At 41.1% G+C, this 22078-nt stretch overlaps 1 protein-coding gene across 1 annotated transcript; it reads left to right on the top strand.

Annotated features, from left to right (window-relative positions):
* Positions 1-19439: 19439 nt before the first annotated feature.
* Positions 19440-20632, top strand: LOC130454503 (hsc70-interacting protein-like). The gene has a single exon (XM_056798623.1). It carries the CDS (start codon positions 19487-19489, stop codon positions 20588-20590), a length of 1104 nt encoding a protein of 367 aa, XP_056654601.1. The 5' UTR covers positions 19440-19486; the 3' UTR covers positions 20591-20632.
* Positions 20633-22078: the final 1446 nt, after the last annotated feature.

Below are 22078 nucleotides of genomic sequence, written 5' to 3'. Positions count from 1 at the left end.
ATCAAGCATATATGAGTAATCTCACCATCTTAACTTCCAAATATCGTACCAAGGATATATCCAACTTGCTATTAGGATGAACCTGGTTAAAATTTTTTTTAAAAAAGAGGGGAAAAAAGGTCTCCTGCTAGTTTCGTTTGCTTTTCCTCATTTATTTTGAGTTTTTGAAATCGTCAAGATGACTCCTACATTATGTGTATGTGTTCAACTTTTAAAAATGGATTTCTAAAGGTTGCTTCATTTTCTCTGCCTTCTCCCCTCTCTTCAGATAATGGCATCCCCATTTGGTGGGTAAGCAGTCGCTGCTTGCTTATTCATCACACGGGTACACTGAACATACTGGTGCATCTTTTATTTTTCTGTTAGCACAAATCCAGAGCACAAGCATAGGGTAAAATAAAGTCTGGCTCTGTGGGGAGGAGGTTGCATTCAAACAGGGGGACACAATACTAATTAATTAATGAGCAGTGGCTGGGAAAAGGTATCTGGGTATGGACATTGACCAAGAAAATGATGAGTGGAGCCATTTGGGGAACACATTGGCTTACGCTTTGCAGAGGTGGCTCATGTGATTATGGTTCCAAAAATAGAAAAGCAACATGGCTGTGGCTGAGTGGATAGCCTGCCTCAAACCTAGGAGGACCTGAATTCAGATCCTCTCCCCAATACGTGGTGACTGTGTTACCTTGGATCATATCGTCACTTAATTTCTCAGGGTCTAAAGTGGAAAGAGTGCTCTCACCTGGGAATTCCCTCTCTCTAAAGAACCTGGTGGGGGAAGAAGCAGGGGAGGTGGGGAGGAGGTGGTTCCACAGCCAGCCAAAAGACAACATGATGGCACATTAATCTTGAAATTATTGATCCAAGCTTGCTATCAGATTTTGAGGGGAAAGATCCAATAGTCTATTAAGAAAAAGCTCAAATCTCGGGGAGAGGAGGAGAGGGCAGGATTGGATTGTCTTTGAAGTTACTTGTCATTTACTTAATGAAACGAGAATGGTTCTTCGTTTTTAGGACATTCTGGGCGCTGAAGTTTTTGGCCAATGGAGATTTTTTTTTTTGTCACTTTAGCAATGTTTTCCTTAATTCAAATTCTGGGTGCTTTACAATTATTTTAATTGAGGGGGGCGGTTTGTACATAATTTCTCAAATTATGTCTCCATTTGAAAGAATGAACAATCACAGCCATCATTTGTGTCTATTGTTTAAACAACGTTCATGCTCATATTCGTAGTTTGAGAATTATGTCATCTTTATTATAGAATATAGAACTTAGATATTTAAGACCGAATGTTTCCTTGAGCTCCCAGCTAAATGTTTCTTGAAGAGTAGTGTTTAAAGATTTCTTTTTAATTCACAAGACTTTAAAAGCAAGCATTTTCTCTGAATTATAAACAAATGAAGAGATAATCACATATAAAGCAACTGATTAGGACAGAACCAGTTGTAAGTCAGTTAACATCGAGCTCCACCATGTAGGGTGCTGGGCATACAAAGATGAAGGTACCACCCTTAAAGCGCTAAAACATGAGATGAGAAATATTAATACAAGACAAAATAGAGTAGGTGAAAAAAGATCTCATCCCTGTTAATTGTCGGTCTCAGCCTCTTGAAGGCTTCTAGTAATGGGAAATGCCTCAAATTGCTACCATCTGCTTCTGTTGAGATTGGACACCTGTAACTAACCCAATGGGAATTTCCCAGCCTTCCTCTGCCTCAAAATTTGTGCCTTATTTAAAAGTTGTTCATTCCTTTCTTGATTATTATCTCCTCTCACAATTTCAGGGACATTGCTCTCTGTTCTCTTCGATCACCAGCTGTTCATACTCCTTCCCTGGTCCTTCTCCCTCTTTGAAGAGGATTTCTTTGCTAAGTAGAAGTTCCATGTTTCCGACTATAAACACCACCATTTGGACGTCTGTCTGGATATGCTGAAAACCCAACTCCAAACTGCTTCCTTTCTTCTCCATTTCTGTGAATAATGCTTTGCCCCAGGTTCAGCCACCAAGTCAGCTTTTCTTCCTCCCTCTCCCTTTCCCCAGCATCTCATCAGTTAAGTCTTACCAATGGTTCTTCCAAAATATTTCTCATATGACTCCCCCCGTCCTGGTTAGTCATTACCCCTTAGTTGTTTTAGTACTCCAATAACTGATGCCCCTGCATCCTTCCCCCCTACTCTGCCAGTTTATCCTTCTTTGTATTTGACCCTTCCAATGAATAAGTTTTTAAAAATGAAACAAAAAACCTTGAATGATTCCTTCTTAACATGGCATTTAAGACCCTCCATCATCTAGGTCCAGTTTTACAGTTTCCTTTGTTAAATGTATGTCCCAAAATGCACCACTAGTTTCTCCCCAATCTTTTCTAAAGGAGAGATAACAACGAGGTCCATACAAGATAGAGAGCAAAATACTTGCAGGGTTTTTTTTTTTTTAAACACTCCCCTTCAGGCTTGGAATCATGTCTAAGCATTAGTTCCAAGACCGAAGAACCAAAGAGATAGGCAGCTAAGAAGTATCTTAGGTCACATTTGAACCCAGGACCTCCCAACTCCAAGCTTGGTTCTCAATGCTCTGGGAAATCTTGATCCCCGGGGAGACAGGTTTAAAGGTGACTGATTTTTAAATCTGGAGGCCTGGAGAAAGCAGGACTTAGCACAGTGCCTGGCCCAATTTGTTCTTGGATAATTCATTTAGCCTCTCGGTGGTCCGGGTAACTGACAAATGAGGTACTTGCAGAGAGTGCTTTGCAGAAGATCAGTGAATTGCGAGGGCCATGTCAAAAATGACCGACCAACCGACAGCCCCTGCAGTAGCCTCCTCCCCACTTTGTTATGAAGTTCAAACAAGATTAAGTGTATAAAGCCCTTTGCAAACTTTAAAGGCTTACTGCTACTATTCTGTTCTTGCCATCAATGAGAAAAGGAGGTGGAGGGAGGGACCCCAAAGAGGACAAAATGGCCCAAGAAACTCACATTAGAAATCCGACTATTTAACGTAATTTATTTTATTAAATTGTAATGGCAAGATCAAATACACTTTGAAGGATGGGCGAAAGGGGAGATGGTACACCATTAAAAAAAACCATGATTGAGGCCAGCAGAGTAGCACAATGGATAGAGAACCAGACCTAGCGGTCCTGGGTTTAAATCTTGCCTTAGACACTTCCCCTGGGTGAGTCACTTCACCCCATTGTCTAGCTCTTACCACTCTTCTGTCTTAAAATATACTGAGACAGAAGGTAAGGGTTTAAAAAAAAAAGGATCGAGTCCTGGTCCCACAGGAAATGCTGAGTATCGATTTGCCAACTAAGTCCCTAAACCAGGTGTTGCTAAAGAGTGCTGCAGCCCTGCCTTCTTTACCATTTCCACTGAAATAACCCAAATCTCCCCGATGGTAAAGGTGTGGAAAATTAATATTGAATTGTAAAATAATTTGTCCCCTTAGCCCCCCTCTCAAAGAAAGGCTGAAACAATCTGATTCTAAGCTGAAACTACACCCAAGTGCTAAAGAGAACTCCAGGTCCTGAAAATGGGTCAGGATCTTTTGTCTGTGTTGAGGATAAAAGGATTAAGGGCAGGGCTGGCCAGTCACAGGAACCCTGACCCAGGAAAAAGATTAAGAGAGGGCCAAGGCGCCATGTTGAATTGATAATCCAATGGACCAGCCTCATGGTAGAATGTGCTGGTATCTTCCTGGTCCCAGCAAGGACACACTCCTCCTGTGGTGAAGTAATGAGGGAGGAGTTGAGGTCTCTAAGTCCACCTCCTCAGTGGCTATTTACCAATCAGAGACATCTTGGGATGTCCAGGAGTGGGGCTAAGTGGTGAGCTCACAAGTGATGTACATAGACCTGTGGCAGAGGAGTGCGTCTCTCTTTTTGGATGGTGGAGAAAGACAACTGACCAGAGTAGGATGTTTTGACTGGTCATTTGATCGATTAAGTTAAAATTAAGAAATACTGCCTCTGAAGAATTTCAGTCATTACAAAGGTCGACCCTGTGTCCAGCCTTTTTCCACGCTACCTTGCTGCCTCCTTCCTTGTTATCCATCTCTGCCAACTCCAAGGCAAAACCCTTCCCTTAAAATTCTTGCTCCAGTCCATCAATAAATACTTGCTCCATTGTTTCACTATTGGTCCCTTCTTCTGAACCATATGGCCTCCTTAAGCCAATTTGTCTTCTGTCATAGGCTTTTTTTAAACCTACTTCCTCTACTCTCTCCCTGGAACTGAAATCTTGGTTTTTCCAGATGAACCCTATCCAGGGGGTATCCTGCTAAATGTTGAACAAATGTTGAACAAAAAAGTAGGACACAATCTGCATTGTTAACATTTTCTCCATCACTTTTTTTACGTCTAGACAATGAATAAAATAATTCAAGCCCTGATGTTTAGCTTTCACCAATTTCACCAAAAAAGTTTTAACAAAAAACTTAACAGGTCCTCCTTATCCTGTTTTTTCCCACAATGCCCTCCAATGAACCCTCACTTTCCATCCTATCCTCCATAAGAGAAGGGGAGGAGCCAGTCTATTGCTCCTTCTGGCCATTCCAAACCATGTTCTGCTTTTGTTACTCAACTTACATAAAATATATACTATCTACTTTAACGTACCTTTCCATCTCATTTCAGCTGCTGCTCTCAATTTACTTCCTTTTTTAAAAAAAATTAATTTGTTACATTAAAATTCCCAGACATCTCCCCCCACGTACTAGAAAAGGCTTCATTTAACAAAAAGATAATATGGCTACGTACTTGCTTATTACTATTTATCAGTTCTTTTTCTGAAGATACACATACTGTTATGGGGAATTTAAGGAAGGGAAAAGGGTGTAGGAAAAGGAAAACAGTTAAATAAATATGTTTATTAACAAAGAGGGAATGATGGGGAAGGAAAGAGGATTTTGGACCAGCTTACTAATTAAGCCCAGACACTTAACCCACTATAGTTATTTTCTAAGTTTGTCTAAACTACACTACACTAAAACTAGCTGAGGATAAGTCCACTCAAAAAGTCCGGATTCTCACCGAGTCCTTAGTGAGTCAGGCAGCAGAGATCCAGCTCTACAGTCCTTAGAAGCTTCAGAGAGAGAGAGAGAGAGAGAGAGAAATCCTCTTCCAAATCACCCTGTCCACCCGAATGAAATGGGGAACTTCCTCTTCACCTTAAGGCAGGCAGTTTGATAGATGGGTTTGCCCGGGAGAGTCCAGATCCACACTTTCAGGCTAGAACTCCAGACTCCAGACTGACTGAGTCAGTTGAAAAACGGCTTTCTCTAACCCCTTAGAATTCGGACCCAACCAGCTCTTGTAGAATCCTTGACTTGAGGGCTGTCAATCAATCCTTTGCCACTTTCTTTACTTCTATACACAAGTCATCCTTCAAACAATTTTCCTGTTGCTGTATAGAATGTCCTCTTGGACATTTCACTATTCATAATTTCAGTTGGTCTTTCCAAGTTTTGTTTTGTTTTTTAACAAACCTGCTCATCATTTCTTGCAGTATAATAATATCCCATCACAATCTTATGCCATGACTTGTTCAGCCATTCTCAGTTGGTGGGCATCGCCTTGATTTCCAGTCCTTTGCTACCACAAAGTTGCTATAAATATTTCCGAGCATGAAGTTCTTTGCCTTTTTCGGAAACTATGTCATCTCACACTTATCAGATTGGCTAAAATGATCAAAGGACAAAGTGACAAATATTGGAGGGATGTGGAAAAATGGGAACACTAATACAGTGTTGGTGGAACTGTGAGCAGACCCAATCCTTTCAGAGGTGTAAAAATTAAATTTAGTCTCTAGTAATAGAAATATTATATTTTTACAGGTTTATTAAGGATTATTTAAAAATCAAGGAATAAAGAAAATACACCACGTGCCTATGGCTGATTAGCCAATTCAGAATGCCCGTGCTTAGCTTACTTACTACACCAATGCAATGGCTAAGTAGATAGAGGTGTGTGAGGCAGAGAGCCAGTTAAATACTCCTTGTGATCTCGCCCAGGTGGAGACAGGGAATTCTGAGAAGTACCAAGGACTTCTGGGGATTGAAGTCTAGGGTTCAAATCTCCATTTTACAGAGAGCAGTCTGGAATTATGCCCAGGATCCCAAAACTGGGTGTGTCTCAACTCATGGAAAACCTTTGGAAAACCTCCTGGAAACTTTTGATGGTAAGTTCTGGAAATGACCTCACTTCCTCATATACATCCAGACTCTGCCTTAGTCAGATCACATCTAGCATAGTAACAGGAATTCTAAGCCCTGTGTTGGGAAGCACACTGATAAACCATAGTAAATCCAAAGAAGGACAGCCCAGATGGTCAATGGCCTTGAGTTTGTGCCATACAGGGGTAGATTGATGGATCTGGAGAAAATGAACCTGAAGTAGGAAAGAAAGGCTTGAGCAGGGAAAGTTAGGAATGAGTTACTTCATCCCCTCACCTTCCTTTCCAATGGCTCTCTCCTCTAGGCCCACAAGGATCAAGGATGCTTGTCTCCTTTATTCTATTTTTTTTTAGAGCAATCCTCACTTCAAAATTTACTAAACAGCAAGCTTCTGTCTTATTTCAGTTCCTCCTTTTACTTCCAAATTCCTTGACAAAGAGATTGTACTCAGAACTGCCATTTCTTTATTGTTCAAAACCAAGTAATTTGACTTCTCCCCTATCAAATCTGGTGAAATGACTCTCTAAGGGCACCAGAATCTGATTAATTGCTAAAGTCAATGGTCTTTTCGCATGATCATATAGTTTTAGAGCTAGAAAAGACTTAAAATCTCATCTAATCCAACCCTTTCACTTTATTTAAAAAGTTTCCTTTGTTATTGTGAACTTGCCATTTGTTTTACAGATAAAGAATTTACTCCACTGCAATAAGCATTTAATAATAGATGAATTAATATTAAGTTCCTACTCTAAATGAGATACTCTGTTAGAAGCTAGGGATATAGAAGATAAACATGACAGTTCCTGACCTCAGGAAGTTTACTGGAGGAATTCTGGTTCTAAAATTTTCTGGACAAATTCCAGTTCTATTGGAAGAAAATCAAGTATAAGAAGAGAAGTATATATATATGATGTCTCAAGTAAGGATAAGAGACAGCAGGCAGTTTATAGTCCTCTGGGAAAATGCCAAGTATAAATATATGATATTTCAAGTAGAAAGAAGAGAGAACACTAAACTTTCAGGAGGAATAAGAAAACTTCCACGTGAGCTTGACCTTAAAAGAAACTCAAGATTCTGGCTGGGAAGAAAAGAGGGCATGTATTCCAAACATGGTATTTTTGTGTTGCCCGAGAGAGAGAATACTGAGTTAGGGAAGAGCAAGAAGCTCAGTCTGTTTGAAACAGAAGAGTGTATGAAATGGAATAATGTATAATAAGTCTGGAGACTTGCCTGGAGCCAAATTTTGAAACTTTTTAAATGCCAAGTGGAAGAATTTATTTTTTTTTCCAAGAGGCAATAGGAATCCACTAAATGTTGTTGGACAGGGAAATGGCATGGTCAGAGGAGTGCCATTAAGAAGACATTTTGGCAGCCTTGTGAAGGATGACTGTGAAAAGGAAGATTTGAAGCAGAGGGACCAATGAGGAAGCTAATACAATAGTCCAAACAAGTGGGGACTGTAAATTCCACTATAATATACCTGAAAAGTCCCAGTTTCTCTAGCTGCACTAGGCCAGTAATCATTTGAGATGTCTTGAAGGTGAAACTCACAAGACTTCACAACCAATTGGATATGGCGGCTGGGTTGAGAGGAGAATACATGATTGACACTGATTCCCTGAGATTGTAAATCTGAATGACTAGAGGATTAGAGGCACCCTCAATAAAAATGGGGGCTGTGGGAAAGGGGAGGATGATGTCTTCTGTTTTGGACAAGGTTTGAAATGCCAAAAGGGCAAGATGTCCAGGGGGAAATATCCAACAGCCAATTGATGATAGATTGGAGCTTAAAAAAATATTTTTTGTAAGGATCTGGAAGTCAACCACATAGAGCTCATATCTAAATCTATGGGAAGTAATGGTATAGAAAAAGAGCCAAAAGGAGATGAGGCCAATATGACTTAGTAGCCTCAAGAAATAAAATGAGCGCTGTTACCCCTTTTCCCCACCAAAACTCCTCACACAGATCTAGAAAATTCATCAGACCAAATTAAAAAGAGAAATCCAAGAAAAAGTCATGGAGTCACTTTTCCAGCCCAGGTCAGCACAGGAAGACAGACAGTGAAGTTTGAAGTCTCAAGATGAAGTATATCAAGCAGTGCACCATTTAGAAAGCAACCAGTCCCCAAGGCACCACACAGAAACAAGTTCAACTGGACTCTGGTGCCTACTGAGAGGAGAAAGTTCAGGAGCAAAGAGTAGCTTGTGATTCCTACCCCCAGGAGCAGACCAGGTTCACAATAGCTTCTAACCCAGTCTGAAACCTGCAGGGGAATAACCAAGGCAGGAATCCCAGAACAAAGGGGAACCTGAAATTCTGTCACTCAGAAATAATGGAGCTTCCCAGCTGACTAATAATTGTAACTCAGTCCAACCATCATCTATTTCTACTATTTCTCAGATCCAAATCCAGGTCACGAATTTGCAGAACTCAGAACACAGAGATAGTAACCAGACTTTGTCCTGGATCAGACCACTGTGGGAGCATTGAAAACTTGCAGATGCTTCCCCATGAGTAAGGAAATGGCTAGAAAAGTTATAGTATGTGAATATGAATACTATTGTGCCATGAGAAATAATGAAGAAGGCAATTTCAGAGAAAACTGTGTGACAGAGACTGACACATAAGAAAAAGTGCCAGGCTGAAGAGTGTGTGGAACTGATCACCTCGACAGGGGAGGGGCCACAGGAGTTTGAAATCTGGAGGAGGAGAAGATTTTGGCTGGTAGAGGAGTTGGTCTCTCAGTTGGGAGAAGCCAAAGAGAGAAGGTTGAAAAAGATTTTCTCCTGACAGTTACCCACTTTTTCCTGCTTGTGACTAGAAATCCTTCCCCCCAACACTTCCCAACTGAAGGGACCCAGAGAAGAGAAAACTGAGAAAAGGCATTTTGAATCTCTGTCAGACTTTACTTCATCTCCTATTGGCCTGAGTCTGAACTGTGACCAACAGGCCAAACCCAGGGTGAGTCAACCTGACTTTCTCTCAGGGGGCTCAGGCTCTCCCATTCTTTCCTTGCCAGGTTTTCCTTTGTATTATCCTGATTGCGTTAAGTTGACATTGTGGAAAGGAAACAAGACTGACAGTTTGTGGGGGAAGGGTCCAACTGGAAGTGGCAGTTGGGTCTTGTGACTAGAAAAGAAAAGAGTAGAAGACATACTGAAGCTCAGTGTGCCAAAGACTAAGAAACAACTGAGAGCCTTTTTAAGGGGGCAGCTGGGTAGCTCAGTGTATTGAGAGCCAGGCCTAGAGATGGGAGATCCTAGGTTCAAATCTAGCCTCAGACACTTCCCAGCTTTGTGACCCTGGGCAAGTCACTTGACCCCCATTGCCTAGCCCTTACCACTCTTCTGCCTTGGAGCCAATACACAATATTGACTCCAAGACAAAAGGTAAGGGTTTAAAAAAAAAAAAGAAACAACTGAGAGCCTTTTTAGGAGTGACAGGTTTCTGTAGACAATGGATCCCAGGCTATAGCCAAATAACAAAATGCCTTACGGACTTAACCAAAAACACAGTCACAGAACCTTTGAAACTAATGAAAGAGCATCTCCAAGCCTTGGCACAGCTCAAAGAAGCAATCATAACAGCTCCAGCCTTAGGTATTCCAGACTACAACAAAGAATTCCATCTCTTTGTACATGAAGCAAGAGGCATAGCTTCTGGAGTGTTAGCCCAAATTTTAGGACCCGATTTTAGGCCAGTGGCATATTATAGTACACAGCTAGATATAATTGAGAAAGGAATGATTCCCTGTTTGAAAGCAATCGCAGCCACAGCAACCATGATCCAAAAGTCATTTGATTTGGTATTAGGATCAAAACTTAATGTCTACTCTGCACACCAACTAGAATCCATATTGAAGAAATGTCATTTACAAGCTTTCACACAGCAAAGACTTTCTCAATATGAAATTGTGTTGCTAAGCAACAAAAACATCACTTTAAAACATTGCCAACCATTGAATCCGGCATCCTTGATTCCAAGTCTGCCGTTAGAAGGGGAACCCATACATAATTGCCAAGAAACAATATCAGTAGTAGAAAAGCCAAGAAATGATTTAAAAGACACTCCCCTGGAAGAACCCGACATTTAAATGTATACTGATGGTTCGAGCAGGATAGTTAACTGAGAAAGGTATACTGGAGCAGCAGTAGTAACACTAACAGAGACATTATGGTATGCATCCTTACCAAAACACGTGAGCACTCAAGGGGCAGAGCAGTTGCTTTATTAAATGCTTTGCAAAACGGTAAAGATAAACGGGTCAATATTTACACAGATTCCCAGTATGCATTTTCAGTAATTCATGCCACTGCAGAAATTTGGAAACATAGAGGATTTTTGACAAGTGCAGGTAAAGAGATTACATATGCCAAACTAATAATGCAATTTCTTGAGGCTGTACAACTTCCCAAGGAAGTGGCGATAATCCACTGTAGATCACACACAGGGGCTAATGATCGTGTGTCTTTAGGAAACCATAGAGCTGACATTACAGCAAAATTTGGAGCTAGAGAAGGACCTTTTCATGTATTGAATTTCTCAATAGTTGAACAGGACAATCTAACTGATGCCTATAATGAGCAGGAAATTCAATTGTGGATAAAGAACTTAGGAGCAAAACAAATAAGAGGAATATGGTTTTTGCAACTAGGCAAGCCCATCCTGCCTAAAAATTTATTTTATCACGTGTGCAATGCAATACATGCACAAAGACACTGTGGAACCCAAGCTGTGATCGATTCAGCAAGATGATTTTGGACTGCACCAGGAATATCCTCATATGCCATAAGAATTTGTCAAAAATGTACAATTTTTATGCAATTCAATCAGGGAGTTTATAAGACCAAAGGCTTAGGAAGTCATCCCTTAGCATATACTCCATTTGAATGCATACAGATAGATTTTCTCAATATGCCAAAGGACAAAGGGTTTAAGTATTGCCTTGTCATCATAGACAGACTGACTAGATGGCCAGAAGTTTTTCCTTCCAAAAAGAACAACGCAGCATTTGTGGTCAAAATCCTATTAAAAGAAATCATACCTAGATTTGGGATTCCCTCAAAATTGGACTCAGACAGTGGAAGTCACTTTACTCAGTCAATATTAAATGAAATTTATAAAAATCTAGGAATACAAGCAACATACCACACACTATATCATCCCCAAAGTTCAGGGCAAGTGGAAAGATTAAATAAAGACATTAAAACATTGATAGGAAAATTTTGTGCAGAAACACACCAAAAATGGACAAACATTCTGCCATTAGTTCTGTTCCATCTTAGAACACGACCCAATGGAGATTTGCACATCTCTCCATTTGAGATGCTATATGGACACGCAATTTGGCAAGGAAGGACTTGTAAACCATCTTACATTGCCATGATAGGTAGAGATTGTCAATTAACAAAATATATACAAGCTTTACAGACAAGAATAGCAGGATTGCATGAAATGGGCTTGATACAACAAACAGTACCCCTGGATTACAATTTGCACAACATCAAACCAGGAGACATAGTATACTTAAAAATTTTCAATAGAAAATTGGCTACAGACATAAAATGGACTGGATCACATGAAGTATTGCTTACTACCCCTACAGCTATAAAAGTTGCAGGGAAAGACTCATGGTTTCACTGTTCCCACATGAAACCAGAAAAAGTTCAACTTCACTGTAACAGACATAGAAGATAATTAGACAACAGATAGGGCTGAGAAATGAAAACAAAAAAACGGATTAACATAAAAAGTACACCACAAAGAAATAATAGTGAAACATAATCTTCGAGACAACTTCCCAGCCCAGAGGAAAAGCAACCCAGAGGAAAAGCATCCCAGAGGAAAAGCATCCCAGAGGAAAAGATTTTAAACCAGCCCAGAGGAAAAGCATCAAGAAAAGATGCTAGAGACAAGAAACAAAGAAGAAAAGCTGAAATGGACAGCTAAGACTTTGAACTTTGTAAATTTGTTTATATAAGAAGAGGACAGATCAAATATGAGACATGTGTAAGACTGAGTGTGTTGAAATAATAAAACAAAAGTAATTTCACATATTAGGGAAATAGCATGCATCACTACATAACATGGAAGAAAGAAGAGATCCATCAGTCAACATGAGAAGTGGAAATCTGAAGAAACTAGATAAGTATTAATTCAACACAACACTATTAGACACAAAACACAAAATCACTGACATATTGAGAGACCTTGTTTATATAAACAAGTGTCTGAAATTGTATTTATGCAAAATGTAAATATGTATATAGTTAGTTCCATAAGGTATTAGGCAAATAGAAAGATCAATACATATTTCTATTTGATTGACATCATGATGTGGAACAATGTATATTGTTGTATTATATTTAAATAATTTCTGTAAATAAGATATTAGTTTTAGTTAACGTGGAGTAAGTAGTATTAGCACTAAGATTCAAATTTCTTGTAATAGTTTGTTCAACATTTATTGTACTAAATTTATTGTAAAACCCCCAAACTACTCTCACCCAAACTTTCCTGATAAGAATTCCTTAGAGTAGATTCAGTAAATTGGTAACTATAATATAAATATGTGACCTTGGGAAGGTCACAACAAAAAAAGGGGACGATTGTGGAAAGGAAACAAGACTGACAGTTTGTGGGGGAAGGGCCCAACTGGGAGTGGCAGTTGGGTCTTGTGACTAGCACTTCCTTCCTGCTGGGTGTGGCAGTTGGGTCTTGTGACTAGCACTTCCTTCTGGCTGTGGTAGGTCTTGCTTCCCGGTATTGGAGGAGAGAGGAGCTTGTTCAGCCCAGTCTGGAGTGGCATGCTCTTCTTGGTTCAGCCCGAAGACACAGGCTTCTGAAGGTTAGAATTGTTCTTGTTTGCTTTCTATCTATTGCTAAGATTCTGAATTAGAACAACGTGAGTAGATGGGAGTGGGACAAACCCTCCGCCAGCCTCTAGGGCCTGGCCCTATACTCTGAAGCTAAGGAAAAACTCCAATTCCAACTGGATTATTAAACTTTATATTATTTGAATTCACAGTCAGATAAGTGGACTATCTTTTCTGGTCATAGAGGGAGCTGAACTTCAGCTCAATCATTCAGGACAAAGAGTCCTTATCGGACCCCTGCGGCTTCTTCTCAGCAGGGGGCGTCTCCCTCCCCTGCTTCACTAAACAGTATTCCCTCTCTCCCCTTAACTCCTCCTTACCCCATAGAAACCTCCCATTGTCCCCCTGTTTCCCAATCTTCCTATTTCCTTTCCCAATAAATATTACAACATTAAATAGTTATCTTTTCCCCAAGCTGTGAATCAAGTGTGAGTGAACAGATCAAGGGGAGACCCTTTGGTCTCGAGAAGTGGAGAGGGGGGAACAAGAGGGACAACAGCAAATTTGGGAGAACAGCCATAACTAAGGATGGAAGGCAGAAGGGGGAAAATCTTCAAACCCCTCTCCTCTCTCTGAGCCAACCCATTATATCTGCTGTCTCCCCTGAACTCTGCTTTGAGAAGGGGAAGGTCTCCACTCTTTCTATATATATACTGAAAGACTGAACCCCTCAGTTACAAACAATCAACCCCTCAAATGCACCTGGAAAGACTTGTATGAACTGATACAAAGTGAAGTAAACCAGGAAAATAATCCATACAATAACAATATAATTAAGACAAATAAACAACTTTAAAAGACTTAGAGACACTGATCAGTGTAATGGCCAACCATGATTCCAGAGATCTAATGGTGAAGCATGCTACCCATCTCTTAACAGAGGGGAGAAGGTCTCAGAGTACACAATGTAAAATATATTTCTTTGGACTTGGCCAATGCTTGATTTTATGTGTTTGTAATGGGATTTTGCTTTTCTTTCTTCTTCTTTTTTTTCAATATGAGGGTAGGGAGGTTGGGGAACAGGAAGGAGAGAGGTAGGATTTTTACTGATTGAAAAAAAATAAGTATAATTTTTTTTAAAAAAAGAAAAGACCCAAGATGGAGCCCTGAGGAAAACCTTCAGGGAGGGGATAGAACAGGAAGGTTGATACAGCAAAGATGAAGAGAGGTCAGAATGGTAGGGAAGAGAACCAAGAAAGAACACTATCTCAAGAACCATGGGAGGGGAGTCTGGCCATGGGGTCAGTTGTTGTTGAAAGGCCAAGGATAATGTTTTATAAAAGGTTCAGAGAGATGATTTGCTCAAGATCACACAATTACTTAGTGATAAAGCTGGGACATTCACAGTATGTTCTGGCGGGGATTTCTTTCATGTATGTTGGGCTAGATGACTGTTGAGATCTGATCCAACTGAGGCTTCTCTACTCCAGAGCCAATAAGCATTTTGCACTATTGAGGCTATTAAATATCTCCTTCTTGAAATACTGTCCTAATACAACCTTTCTGAGCTTTAATATCCTCAACTAGAAAATGAGGATGAAAGGACTCATGGTAGAGTGGAGAGACAGATGGCCTTGGAATCAGAAGAAGAGTGGCTTGAGTCTTTTTTCTGATACGTGCCACCTATGTAACCATGGGCAAGACACTTGACCTTTCTCCCCCCCCCCCAACAGCCCTTACCTTCTCTCTTAGCTATCATATTCTCTCCATATTCTCTTTTCTTTTCTTTTTTCTTTTTTGTAAACCCTTACCTTCTCTCTTAGGATCAATACTATTGGTTCCAAGACAAAAGAGTGGTAAGGGTTAGGCAAATGGATTAAGTGACTTGCCCAGGGCCACATAGTTAAGAAGGATCTGAGGCTAGATTTGAACCCAGGTCCTTCCAACTCCAGGCCAGGTGCTCTAGTCACTGTGACACCTTGCTGCCCTGATACTTAGCTTTTCAATGCCCTGTTCATTGATGATAAATTACAAATGAATTTCTAATCTTCACTAGTACAGGGAGTTTCCATTCTGAGAGTTCCCCACACAGGGATGAAAATATACAGGTCTATAGTCCTTCTCCTCATGACTGGTACCTTAAGACTTTGCCAATTTTGGAATGCTGCAGAAATTACATTATTATTATTATTATTATTATTATTATTATTATTATTATTATTATTATTATTATTATTATTACCACCACCACCTTAACTTTCATGATGCTGTTTTTCTAGTCCTCTACCCTGGCTACCAATCCTCACTCTCTTTTCCTTTTTCTTTTTCCTTTTTTTGCCTTTTCTCTCTCCAACCTGCTTTCACTATTTAACAAACAATTATAATTTTTTTTAAGAGTCTATGTCTTATCCCTGCCCCTCTACTCTAATGAATGGCCTTTGAAATCCTGTCCTTGCCTTTAATAATCCCTCAGTGAGCTCACTTACTCCCTTGGATTCAAATCAGATGAGCGTGATGTCTAAACTACATCTCCAGCTGTAATATCTCTTCTTGCTTTTTTGTATTCCAAAAATGATAAGGAGCAAATGGAACCCTCTGTTCTCTGCATCAATTTAATCAATCGTGAAATGACAAAGATGGGGTCCATTGTTGAACGTCACTTGCAATAAACAGGCTTGTTCTCTTACACAGTCCTCACTCATCAAGGATGCCCTGAGTTCATGGATAGGGCCCTCCATGATGATTCTGTATAAATGGGAGAGTAGGCATCCTGGTCAATAATGATTCATGTTCTCTCAGTCACCCATTTTTTAATTGATAATCCAACATCCCCCCCCAAAAAATTTTGGTAACTTCCCTTTTTCAAATACTTCATACGTTGTTCCCTCCACACTCTCATGATTGTGCTGCCCCCAACACCAATCTCTTCAATGCAAGTTTGACCCAGTCTGGCTGTTTCCCCCATTTTTTCCTCCATAATTCCACTGCTAGCCCCTCCAAGACCATGATGTTAGGGTTCAAATATGGTAATTCCCCTAAGCTTAATGGAAGCGTATAGTAGTTACTTAATAAGAAATTCTTGAGGGAATGAATCATTTTTGATGGCCTCCTGACACAGAGGCATATAGGATAGTTTGCTAGATTAAACAGGATCCCCAGATTGGTTTTAATGTCCAGAAGCATCCTGAGAATTCTCTATCCCTTTGGAAGTTTCCCAGCCAAGGAGCAGCCTACATGTGGAAACTACAGATCTCTAGCATTCGGAGTTCTGGCAAAGATTCTCCCAATGTTGACATACAGTGAACACTTAATAAATGTTTATTAAGGGGAAGCTAGGTGGTCCAAGGCATAGAGAGCCAGGCCTGGAGATGAGATGTCCTGAGCTCAAATGTACCCTCATATATTTCCTAGTTGTATGACCCTGGGCAAGTCACTTAACCCCCATTGCCTAATCCTTACTGCTCTTCTCCCTTGGAACCAATATTTGGTGTTGATTCTAAGACAGAAGTTAAGGGTTATTTTTTAAATAAACAAATGCCTGTTAAATTATTTATTTGAGTTACTTCCAAAGGAAAAAAATTCCTCATGCACCTTGGGGGTGGGGTGGGGTGTCTTCAGTACTTAAAGTAACCTTGAGTCATCTAATCTGTCCCCTAAGCAGGGTAAAATTATGCCACTTCAAATATATTTAAGTGTTGGCTCTCTCTCTCTCTCTCTCTCTCTCTTTCTCTCTCTCTCTCTACCTCTCTCTCTCTCTCTCTCTTTTTCTCTCTCTCTTTTTTCTCTCTCTCTCTCTCTCTCTCTCTCTCTCTCTCTCTCTCTCTCTCTCTCTCTCTCTCTCTCTCTGCCTCTCTTTGTCTGTCTCTGTCTCTCTCTTTCTCTCTGTCTCTCTCTGTCGCCTCCACATCCCTTCTAATCTTCTGGGTAGAGTATGAAATAAAACTTGCATTAAATAATTTCCATAGCAACCATCACACATAGTACTTCATACATCTGTCCTCTGATGCAAATTGTTGGCTGAAAAAGCTTGCAGTTAAAAAATCTTGATGTACACCAGAGCATAAAACCCTGAGAGACAGAGACAGAGGAGAGAGAGAGAGAGAGACAGAGGAGAGAGAGGGAGAGAGAGAGAGAGAGAGAGAGAGAGAGAGAGAGAGAGAGAGACAGAGGAGAGAGAGGGAGAGAGAGAGAGAGAGAGAGCGCGCAAAGAAAGAGACAGAAGGACAGAGAAAGAAAGAAAGAAAGGAAAGAAAGAAAGAAAGAAAGAAAGAAAGAAAGAAAGAAAGAAAGAAAGAAAGAAAGAAAGAAAGAAAGAAAGAAAGAAAGAAAGAAAGAAAGAAAGAAAGAAAGAAAGAAAGAAAGAAAGAAAGAAAGAAAGAAAGAAAGAAAGGAAGGAAGGAAGGAAGAAAGGAAGGAAGGAAGAAAGGAAGAAAGGAAGGAAGAAAGAAAGAAAGAAAGAAAGAAAGAAAGAAAGAAAGAAAGAAAGAAAGAAAGAAAGAAAGAAAGAAAGAAAGAAAGAAAGAAAGAAAGAAAGAAAGAAAGAAAGAAAGAAAGAAAGAAAGGAAGGAAGGAAGGAAGGAAGGAAGGAAGAAAGGAAGGAAGAAAGGAAGAAAGAAAGATTCTCCACTTGACTTTTCCCATCATGCCCTAGGAACCTCTTCATCTTATAAGATTAGTCCAGCCCCAGAACTCTCACCTCATCAGCATCCTCTGCCCTTGGGCTCTTCCCTCACTCTGATTTGAGGGTGCAAAGAGCTCCTCCTAGAATCTCCAATTCATGTAGGTGCCCAAGCCAGCTCACAGTTCATTTCCCAACTGGCTGTACTCCTCCAGATATTATCATTTTCATCCCTCTGCCTTACTTCTCTCATTTCATTGTAAGTTCCCTCTGGGTAGGGAATATCTTTTGTCTTTCTTTGTATCCCCAGCAGTTGGCAGAGTTCTTGGCACCTTAGTAGATGCTTAATAAATGTTTGTTTTATTTATTTATTTTAAAAACTCTTACATTTTCTCTTAGAATTGACACTAAATATAGGTTCTAAGGCAGAAGATTAGTAAGATCTAGGGAACTGGGGTTAAGTGACTTGTCCAGGGTCACATAGCTAGTGTTTGAAGACAGATTTGAGCCCAGGTCTTCCAGACTCCAGCCCTGGTGCTTTCTCCACTAAGCCACCTAGCTGCCCCTTAATAAATTTTTATTGACTGACTAAGAAAAAGAAAGTATAGCGGTTGTGCTGCCAACACAAAGTCCTAACTCCTTCTTAATTGGTCTCTTTCTACTTCTGCCAAAATGGGAAGGGAACTGAAATTGGGAGACTTGGGTTCTAATCCTGATTCTTTTGCAGTTATCCCTTTCACATCATGATCTGGAAAATCCACATAAACTGTTTTGGCTCTCCCTTCACCCCAGAGAAGTCTGAGTTTTTCCTTTTTCTTTTATAGGGTGTTATTGTAAATTTGGGGTTTCAGTGATGCCTGCTGGCTTTCATATGTCATTTACTTTACTGCTCCTACAAAACTCCTCCAAAATCCCCATTTAATTTCTTATGCCCACCTGTGATGTAACAAAATTGCAATGGGGAGAGCCTTCATGATTCTGCATCCCCAGGCAAGTTCCTTAACACCCTTGGGAGTCTCATCTCTAAAATGTCTCTAGGACCCCTTCCGTTTCTAAATCTATGATTTCAGATGGTAGAGAAACCAACTGTTTCCCCCCAAAATAGACATGAAAACTTGTGGGAATCACTTCATTAACAGGCAGTTAAAGGGGAAAGCGAGCCTAACGACTAAAATTTATAAAAGGATTTAAGGTTTGCATAACACTTTACATATATTATCTCCTTTGATAACATGGGAATAATTCCTTAAATAGAAGAAGCTTTAGACAGAGCTGCGATGTAAAAGCTTTTGGCTACAGGGTTAAGGTTGAGTGAGATTTTTTTTTTTTAAGAAAGGAGTGCTAAATTAATAAGTGACTGGGGGCAGCAGCTAGGTGTCTCAGTGAATAGAGTCAGGTGGTCCTGGGTTCAAATTTGGTCTCAGAAACTTCCTAGCTGTGTGACCCTGAGCAAGTCCCTTAACCTCAACTGCCTAGCCTTTACCTCCCTTCTGCCTTCAATCTGATACTTGATATTGATTCTAAGACAATTTTTTTAAGACCATCTAAACAAGTATCTGAACATTTAAAATATCTAAATTCTAGACAATCTGGACATGCTCCAAAGGCTTCTCCAGGGCTCTTTCATTAGTCTAACGAGGCTCAGTCAGATCTGCCTGGGGTTACAGGAGAAGGACTTCAGGGCTGCCCATCAATTGGGGAATGTCTGAACAAAGAATGGCATAAAATGAGCCAGCGCCCGACGCGTCGGGTGCGAGCGCAAGCGCGAGCAGCAGCCCGCCGCCGCCACCGCCACCCCCCGCCACCCCGGCCCCGGAGCCCGCCGCCGCCCCGGCCCCTGCCACCCCGGCCCCCCGCCGCCCCGGCCCCGGCCCCGTCTAACATGGACAGCCGCAAGCTCAGTGAGCTCCAGGCCTTTATCAGGCTCTGCCAGCAGGACTCGAGCCTCCTGCACACCGATGAGCTGCGCTTCCTTCGGGACTGGGTGGAGAGTATGGGTGGTAAAATTCCACCTGCTCCACAAAAAGCAAAATCAGAAGAAAGAATCAAGGAGGAAAAAACTGAAAGTAAGAAACCAGAGGAACCCCCAAAACTAGAAGAGCTAGAAAGTGAGGAGAGTGACGTAGAGATTGATAATGAAGGAGTGATTGAAGCAGATACTGATTCCCCTCAGGAAATGGGAGATGAAAATGCAGAGGTAACAGATGAGATGATAGATCAGGCTAATGAAAAGAAGGTGGCAGCCATTGATGCCCTCAATAGTGGTAACCTGGAGTCAGCCATTGAATTATTCACAGAGGCCATCAAACTAAATCCCCGTTTGGCTATTTTGTATGCTAAGAGAGCCAGTATCTTTATAAAACTGCAGAAGCCTAATGCTGCTATTAGAGATTGTGACAGAGCTATTGAAATAAACCCAGACTCCGCCCAGCCCTACAAATGGCGAGGCAAAGCCCACAGACTCCTTGGCCACTGGGAGGAGTCTGCCCGGGATCTTGCCATGGCTTGTAAACTGGACTATGATGAAGATGCCAGTGCTATGCTGAAGGAAGTCCAGCCGAGGGCCCAGAAGATTGCTGAACATCGGCGAAAATATGAAAGAAAACGCGAGGAGCGAGAGATTAAAGAAAGGATAGAGAGGGTGAAGAAGGCTCGGGAGGAACATGAGCGAGCCCAAAGGGAGGAAGAGGCCCGGCGAACTTCAGGAGCCCATTTTGGCTCTTTTCCAGGTTTTCCTGGAGGCATGCCTGGGAACTTTGGAGGCATGCCTGGCATGGGAGGGGCCATGCCTGGGATGGCAGGAATGCCGGGCCTCAATGAGATTCTTAGTGACCCGGAAGTGCTTGCAGCCATGCAGGACCCAGAGGTGATGGTGGCGTTTCAGGATGTGGCTCAGAACCCCGCAAACATGTCCAAATATCAGAGCAACCCAAAGGTTATGAATCTCATCACCAAATTGTCAGCCAAATTTGGAGGTCAAGCGTAAATGCCCTTTTAACAAATAAAGCCCTTACTGATGGAGAAACAACCCAGATCACTTAATGGACCTCGCAATAACACAAACCAAATGTACCTCTGACCTTCTGGTGAAGAAAGCTGGGGTGCTTGGAAGATAACCCCCCTGTCCTGCCCCCCTCCCTGCCCCCAGTGCAACAGGAGCATTTTACAGAGATCGGGTAGCCATTAGTCTAGCAGATTATGTTGTCCCTCTCTGAATCACAAGCTTAAGAAACATAGAAGCATTTTCCCCAAACTTTAACATTACTTAAAGGAGAAAGGGAAAGTAGTGTTGAAAATTATTTTCTTTTTATTCATCTTTTTGACTTTCCCTTGGACTTGATTAGCTTTTAGGGTGAGAAAGAAGAGACTTCTATTCAAGATTTCTTATCCGGTCATGGTGGAAAATTGGTCTCATCAGAGAGAGGCGAACATTCCTCATTTAACTATGTAAATTTGAAATGGATTCGTGCTTCTTGATATATTTTGATTTTGCTTTTTCCTTTAAATTCTGATGTGCTTTTGAAAAACCGCTCATTTTGACGGCAGAACCAACTGCGGGACCACCAGTGACATAGTAAATTCTTGGGCAGAGCCTGGAGCTGCCTGCCTTGAGGGCTTCTGCAGTGTGTCCAGTGTTTTCTTCCCTGCACACGCATTAGAAAGTTGGGGCATTGTGGGTAAGAACTGAACCACCAAGCCATGCATTGAGTTGAGGGCATACTTTTGGGGAATGCTTCTGTGAAACTGATCTACCACCTTGTAACTTTGGCCCCTCTGTTGTCCGGTATGTCTGTAATATAGTGTGTTTCTGTTTAGAGAGGAAGGAGGAGGCTCCTTTTCTTTCTTCTTGGATGTAACCTTTCCTCAACAGCAGACACTTGGCTCTGCTCTCTTTTGGGTCTGTGTTTCCAGTGTCTATTCTCCCCACCCCCCACTCCATCCCCCATTAATTAGGCTCAAAATGGCCCTCATCCAGTCAGTATTTCTGAAGGCCACCATTCAACCCTACCATTGCTGAATGCTTGGTTTAATGTAAAATGCCACACTTACTGTTTCTATGTAGGCTAATGCCCTTCACTTCTCCTTTGGCCAAGAGATTTCGTTTTGATTCTCTGCGACCTTGAGGACCGACCCCAACATGCTTCCTTTTTTTAACTAAACCATGGAGGGAAGAAGATGTCCCTGGTTTTTTGTTTTTATTTTTGTTTTCTTTTACTTGGGAAATGGCCCTTGAAAATGACATTTGCATTGATCTTTCCATTTTGGGGAAGGAGGGCATGAGGATTAGTGGATATGTAAACGTATAGGTGAACTTGGCTATGTGATCCAATATTAAAAATGTGCTTATCACTTAAAAAAAAAAATGGCATAAAATGTAACAGAATACAACTTAGCCGCAAGAAATGATACAGAGAAGCCTGAGAAGACTTGTATGAACGGATGCAGTGAGGTGAGCAGAACCAGGAGAACAATT

This window comes from Monodelphis domestica, chromosome 5 (assembly GCF_027887165.1).
Source record: "Monodelphis domestica isolate mMonDom1 chromosome 5, mMonDom1.pri, whole genome shotgun sequence".
NCBI classification, from domain to species: Eukaryota; Metazoa; Chordata; class Mammalia; order Didelphimorphia; family Didelphidae; genus Monodelphis; species Monodelphis domestica.
The sequence above is the reverse complement of the archived record's forward strand: the minus strand, read 5'-3'. Positions and strand labels throughout refer to the sequence as shown.